General features: G+C 41.2%; 1 protein-coding gene across 1 annotated transcript; it reads right to left on the bottom strand.

Annotated features, from left to right (window-relative positions):
* Positions 1-5333: 5333 nt before the first annotated feature.
* Positions 5334-6366, bottom strand: LOC105498276 (olfactory receptor 10J3). Its single transcript, XM_011770276.3, is given in 3 exon segments — positions 5334-5510; positions 5513-5889; positions 5892-6366. Coding segments are annotated over 3 exon segments (1020 nt in total). The 5' UTR covers positions 6358-6366.
* Positions 6367-7242: the final 876 nt, after the last annotated feature.

Here is a 7242-nt window from a genome sequence, read left to right as displayed (position 1 = left end):
ATCCTTTCTTGACTATTGTAAGTGTGATCTAGGAATGAAAAGGCATAGGAGGATGCCAGTGAGGTGGATCATTTTTATGCTTCTTCATCAGTTTACTATATATAAACTTTCAGTTCTTGGCAGAATCAGGGACAGTCTCAAGACATAAGACTCTCAGGATGAAGTTCAGTCCAGGATTCCTCTGTGATTGTTTTGCCTCTCCCAAATTTATATCTTGAACTTATATCTTGTATCTTTATACAGCATCTGAACCAAGCATTTTGGAGAAATTCCAGCATATAATAATAACCAAAACCCTCAGCTGTGAAAACAGTCCAGGACTGAATAAGATTTTGGGCAAAAGAACTAGACAGTTTTGGTTTATTTTCCTTTTCATTTTATGTCTTCATCATATTCTTTGGAGGCTCATTCTTCTGTCATAGAGTAAATGGGATTAAGTTTTTACCTATGATTTATTTTTTAAATTTTTTGTAGAGATGGATTCTTGCTATTTTGCCCAGGCTGGTCTCAAACTCTTGGCCTCAAGCGATCCTCCCACCTCAGCCTCACAAAGTGTGGGATTACAGGTGTGAGCCACTGCACCTGGCCAAGTTTCTGCTTATTATAAAGCTATCCATTAGAAAGAGACTAAACCATACAGAAAAAGACATCAGTTCAAATCCTGACTCTTCTACTTTCTAGATTTGTGATCTGGGAAAATCTTCTTATACTTCCATGGACTTCAGTATTTCATTTGTGAAAAAAAAACATAATAATCATCCTGTCTACCTCTTAGAGTTCTTCTGAGAATCAAATAAGAGTCTGTATTTGAAAGTTATTTGTAAATTGCAAAAATTTATACAAATTTAGGAACTTTTAGCACCTACATGAGACCCAGTCTTTGCCACCACTACCCCCTACCCCCATGACCCTGACCATAGAAATGTTTATACTCAGGGCTTAGAGAAAGCAGTAGGGAAGATGGGCAACATATTGCTGGTGCTGGCTGTGGATTCATGGAAATCAGTGAAAGATCAGAGTGCCTGTAGCTTGTCCATGCCTTAGAACAATTAAAGTATGAGGAAGTGTGGCTGGGGAGAAAACTTTTAAATATCCATGAGACCTACAAGTCCCATTTTTTCCAAGGAATGTTTTTGGGCCAGAAAGAACAGGGAAATTACTAAAACATTTTTTTCTTTTTTTTTAAACTTTGGATAAGGATCTGGTATTGCCTTTCTTCACACTCTCCTCCACTTAAAAAAAAAAAAAAAAAAAAAAAAGTCTGGCCGATGGAGAAGAGATTTCTCCTCAGCAACAGGCCAGGCAAAGTTTCCCTGGGAGACTCCCTGATGTTGCTTCAGAATGCTTCCTCTGCCACCTCCTCAAGGTCTATCTTATGTTTTAGCCTTGGGACCAGGCTTTCCACCACATTCATTAACCACACCTTTCTCCCCAGTGCTCTACATAGCACATCAGCATTTCAGGCATCAGGCTAAACAGCAATTTACCCCTTTATTTCAGACAAGGGATTGAGGCCAGTGATGCAGAGTTCAAAACTGAGAGATTTGATATGGATAAGAAAGTCCGGGCTTGATCAGCTTGAGATACATTTTCTGAGAGATTTTCTAGGTTCTTGAGTACCACATTTCACTTTTATCTTCCCTTTACCCTCACTGCAAGATTAAGGGGACTATGGATAGAACACAGGTCTGGATATCCAATCTGTTAACTAGCTGTGATTGGGCCAAGTTACTTGCCAGTCTCTGAGATTCTATTTTTTCTTTGTTAAAACTAGGAGTCTGGTGGAGGTGGTCTCTAAGGTCCCTTAGAGCTCAGATATTTTGTAATTTATTACTTTAAGTTCATATGTAGTAATTATCCAGGCACTAAGGCTCAGAATGCATTCCCCAAGAAGCTCCAGTGTAAAATTTTCCTTCGTCCTCCATACATTGGTCTTTTCTTTCACTGTGCTCTTCCGTGTACAGTATCTAAATTCCACATTTGTGCCAGACCTGTCTGGGTTTCTACTCATTTATTTCTACCCATTTTCTTCTCGATAGTCATACATCTCTTGCTCCAGAGGGAATGTGGAACATAGGGTCAGGGCTTGAGTATTTTGTGGACCCCTAAAATATGGCACTTATAAAGATGTCTTTACCCATGAAACACTTTTTACTATGCCAGAGATGGAGTACATGTGTTATAAAGATGATTGGAATAGAAATAATTCACTCTAGATTCACCCTTGTCACCCCCTTTATCACTTCCTTTCTCTTACCAAATTGGTCAAGCCCAGTTCATAGGGCAAAATTTGCTACCCCATGAATTGCTGTTCCAAATTGGCAGACAAAAAATCATCATGAATTCACAATAGTTAGGGGCTGATTTTCTGAAAAGCAAGTCAGTAGCTTCCCACTGGTGGCCAATGGAAGACAAACTCCTGTGACCACCTTCAGAGTGGAGACTCAGACAAATGGTACACCTTGTCAGTATATTGGGGAGTTGAGTACTTGAAGAAGGACTCTGATCTTTCCCTCTTCTCATTAAATGGGAAATGGTGACAACCTGGAGATGGAAGTTTTATGCTGAGGATGGCAGAGGCACCTGCCAGCCTAGGACTCTAGATAATCTCAGAGAGTCGGGCTGTCTTCCTGCCATAGCTGATCTGCCCAGCTCTGGACAGCTACTTACCAAGCAAGCCCAAGTCTCTATCTGGAACTTCATCAATCGCTACAACATTCCCACCACAAACCTTTTACTCTATCAATGTGCTCACCACAACAATTCACTTATATATTTCACTTATGACAATGACACTCTTCCCCTTTTTGAAAATTAAGTGGTGTAAGTCCACTTTCAGTCTTTCCTGTTATTTCCAATTTTCAAATATCATTGACAATGGTCAGCAAGTTCTCTGCAAGGTACTAGCATCAGGCTGCAATGAAATGGAAACTGCTCACAGATAATTTTTTGAAAAGAAAAGAATGACTTCCTGTGGATTCTGAGAAAAGTTCAGATTTTAATTTTTTAACTAGTTTCCAAGAAGATAATACTGCACTGCTGCCAACCAAATTGAATCAAAGTAAATATAGTTCAATAAATGGAATAAAATTATTTTAAATTAAAATACAGGAGCCACTGATCTGCATTTGCTAGAATATATCAGGGCTGAAAGTTTGAATTCTACACTTACGTTAATGGCTGTTTTAGAAATGAGATCCTAAAATGTTGCAGGTTGAGGTCCCCGGAAAACAGACACTGAGACAGAGATTTGAACACAGCATGTTTGTTAGCTCTCAGCATGTACACTTGTGAAGAAGTGAAGAAAGCAATATTGGACAAAAACAAAAAAGTTGAAATGTGATGTAGTCAAGAAAAACCTCTGGAGCTGGGAGAGCCCTTCCTACTTATCTTAAGGCGAAGCAATACCCTAAATAGACAAACCACTGGAGGTAGTATATCCCTGGGAAGGGAGCATGACCTTGGAACAAGCAGCTGTTTAACAAGGACAATTCTTGAAGAGGAACTCAGCTGAGAGCCATTAGCCCAAGGCACTCCCAGCAGCTGGAGGAATGCTTGTGTGGGTCCTGAAGGAGTGCAATCCAGGTGATGTGCCACAGCATTCACCAAATACAACTTCAGACAGCAGACAGTGTGACATTGGCCAGCAGACCTTTACCCAATGGCTTCTAATCAGACTCAGCAGAACTACTAAGCAAAGATTTAAAAATTGTCTCTTGACCAACCTCACAGCAACGAACTATATCATTTCTAGAAATCTGGACACTAAAACAAAGATATCTTTTATCACCAGTCAGACTTCACATGACAATTTTTGGCAAAGCAAGACAACGTAAACTTGACTTAAATAACTTATTTCCAATGAATTGTCCCATTTTCAGCATCCAGCAGACTTTACGACACTATCAGAAGTGTTGTCTTGCCTCTACGGGATCACCCCACTGGATTGGATGGATTCTGGATACTGTAGGACTGTATTTGAAACTCAGGGTATGCTTGTTCCTCAGTATAGAAGGCCAGAGTGCAATGGAAAGATGAGAGAGAGAATATCCTTCCTGGCATCAGTACATATGTTTTCACCTCCTGTGATGCTCAGGCATAAAATGCTGTTTATAACTCAGGTTTAAAGTTGGGAGTATAGAAGAAGGAACTTCTGAAAATTTACCCCTGCAGGCTTAGGAGCTCACTGGAAAATTTTTAAGTCATGCATCAGATTTCTGTTCTTTAATAATTCTTTTCAGAAATTGTAGTTAAAGTGCTTATGTTTATAAAACTATTTCAGAGAGTTTTATGTCAACCTGGCAAGAGGAACTATACTTTTGCTGATCCTTTCAACCTGCATCCTTTTTACTCTTGTGCTGAGTGTATGAAAAGTCTTAACCTTTTCAGCATGTTCTTCTTTTCAATCTGAGTTTTCTGATCTGGGCATCTCAGGAATGTGGACAGTTCATGTCTGTGTTCTCAGTAGCTGATGCTTTTTTTGCTTTCCCACATCTGTACTCTTTCCTAGGTCAGTTAGAGCAGTTCCATCAACTTGGAAGGTCTGCCTCTAGCTTTTTTTTTTTTCTTTTTTTTCTTCTTTTACAAGAAAACTTGCAGTGTCCACAGAAATTCATATATGTGTGTAGTATCTTCTAACTTATTTGCTTAAAATGTGGCACAAATTATTCTGACACCCTTAACAGTCAACTGGAAAATCTTTCTGAGGTGGTTTCCAAACATTTTGCTCATTAGCTTTTTAGAACCCTGCTGGACTTTATGTTTTTTTGTTTTGTTTTGTTTTGTTTCCGAGTCTAGCTCTGTCGCCCAGTCTGGAGTGCAGTGGTGCAATCTTGGCTCACTGCAACCTCCACCTCCCAGGTTCACGTGATTCTTCTGCCTCAGCCTCCCGAGTAGCTGGGATTACAGGCGTGCACCACCATGCCCGACTAATTTTTGTATTTTTAGTAGAGACGGGGTTTTACTATGTTGGTCAAGCTGATCTCGAACTCCTGACCTCGTGATCCGCCCACCTCAGCCTCCCAAAGTGCTGGGATGACAGGCGTGAGCCAGCGCGCCTGGCCAGACTTTATGTTTTAATGGAGTTGTATAACTCAAAATATTCTCAGGGTGTGTGTAGCTGTGTGCATGTGTATGTGAGTGCATAATTCAGGCGTGCATTTTTTTTTCCTACATTCATAACCATATGCTAAGCTATTTTGTAAATGTTCTGGAGCAGAGCATAGACGATCACAACAAGCTCAAACAGAAACCTCCAGTTTTAGTACTCAGTTCAATTTAGTCTAGTCTTCTTGATCCCATACAAAAGGGCATTATTGAAAGAGCATTAAAAATTAATACATATTTATAAACTCAAAGAAAAAGGCTTCACAACCTCTCTTTGTAAAGGAGACAGGGGCTTTTGCCCCATGGCTCTGCACAGAGCATCTCCTTGTTTGCCCCATGGCTCTGCGCAGAGCATCTCCTTGTTCCTCAGGCTGTACACAACAGTGTTCAGTAGGGGAGTGATGACAGTGTAGATCACTGCGATGAGTCTGTCCTGTCCCAGGGAACTCTGGGACTTAGGCTTCAGGTAGATGATGGAGGCACAGCCATAGTGGATGATGACCACCGTGAGGTGGGAGGCACAGGTGGCAAAGGCCTTCTTCCGACCTTCAGCTGAGGCAATCGTAAGAATGGTGGAGATGATGAGGACATAGAAGACAAAGACCAGGTCCATAGGTAGGACAAGGACACAGACACTGACAACAAAGTTGATGATCTCATTGACAGTGGTGTCTGTGCAGGCCAGCTTCAGCAGGGGTCTCACATCACAGAAGAAGTGGGAGATGACAAAGGCATCACAGAACAGCAGGCCAAACACAGATGTTACTTGGACAATGGCCATGCAAGGCCAATCCCCAGTGACACAGAGGCCAGTTGGATACAGGCCCTTTTACTCATGATGACTGAACACCTTAGGGGGTTGCAGATGGCCACATAGCGGTCATATCCCATGACTGTGAGCAGGAAGCAGTTGTTGATGCCAAAGGTGAGATAGAAGAAGAGCTGAGTGGCACAGCTGTGGATGGCAACGGGCTGGTGAGGATTCAAGAGACCAGAAAGCATATAGGGAACGATGGCCACAGTGTAGCAGGTCTCAAAGATGGATAGCATGCTCAGGAAGAAGTACATGGGGTGGGGAGTGTGGAGATGATGGTCCAGGCGAACAATGGTCATGATAATCACATTGCCAGAGAGAGTCAGCAGGTACAAAGTTAGAAAAACAACAAAAAAGACAAGTCTGTACTGCCACCTGAAGCTGGAGAAACCTTCAAAGAGGAACTCAGTCACAAAAGTGGAATTTGGCTTTGGCATCAAGGTAGGTCTAGGTTTGAAAGGGCTGGGCAGAGGAAAGGAAGATGTGATGAGTTAATCATGAGAGTAAGCTGGACCAAGGCTTTCTGTGAAAAGCATGTCCATCCTCTGAGCAATGCCCTAGACCTGTTGTCTACTTGCTCAGAATAATCACCTGTCCTCACCCCCTTCTTTGGAAGCGTAGAAGGGTACCCTAGGACTCTGGGATTGAGAGCAGAGATAGTGATCAGTAGGTGGTAGCAAACTGAAAGAGATCTGTAGAAATAACTCCCTGGTTCTTTTATTATTATTATTATTATATACCCAGAGGTATATGATCCAGAGGTGTGCTTGCTGGATCATATGGAGGTCAGAGGAACATCCATACTCTTTTCCACAGTGGCTACATCATTTTACGTTCCCACCCACAGTGCACAATTTCTCAACATCCTCTCCAACACTTGTTATCTTTTGATTATAGATTTAAAAAAAATACTAGCCACCCTAACTATTATGAGGTGATATTGCACTGTGGTTATGATTTGCATTTCCCTGATGGTTAGTGACACTGAACATGTTTTCTACACCTGAATTAAAATAAAAATCTAGAAGAGATATTTGCATTCCCATGTTCATTACAGCACCATTCACAATAGCCAAATTGTGGAAACAACCCAACTGTCCGTTGACAGATGAATGAATAAAGACAATGTGGTATGTACATAGAATGTAATGTTGTTAAGCCTTTTTTAAAAAAGGAAATCCTGCCCTTTGCAACAACTGGAGGACATTGTGCTAAATGGTATAAGCCAGTCACAGGAGGACAAATATTGCATGATTCCACTTAGATGAGGTATTTAAAATAGTCAAAGTCATAGAAGCAGGGAATAGAATGGTGATTACTGG

The sequence above is a fragment of the Macaca nemestrina genome, chromosome 1, assembly GCF_043159975.1.
Source record: "Macaca nemestrina isolate mMacNem1 chromosome 1, mMacNem.hap1, whole genome shotgun sequence".
Lineage (NCBI taxonomy): Eukaryota > Metazoa > Chordata > Mammalia > Primates > Cercopithecidae > Macaca > Macaca nemestrina.
This window is presented reverse-complemented; position numbering and strand designations above follow the sequence as displayed.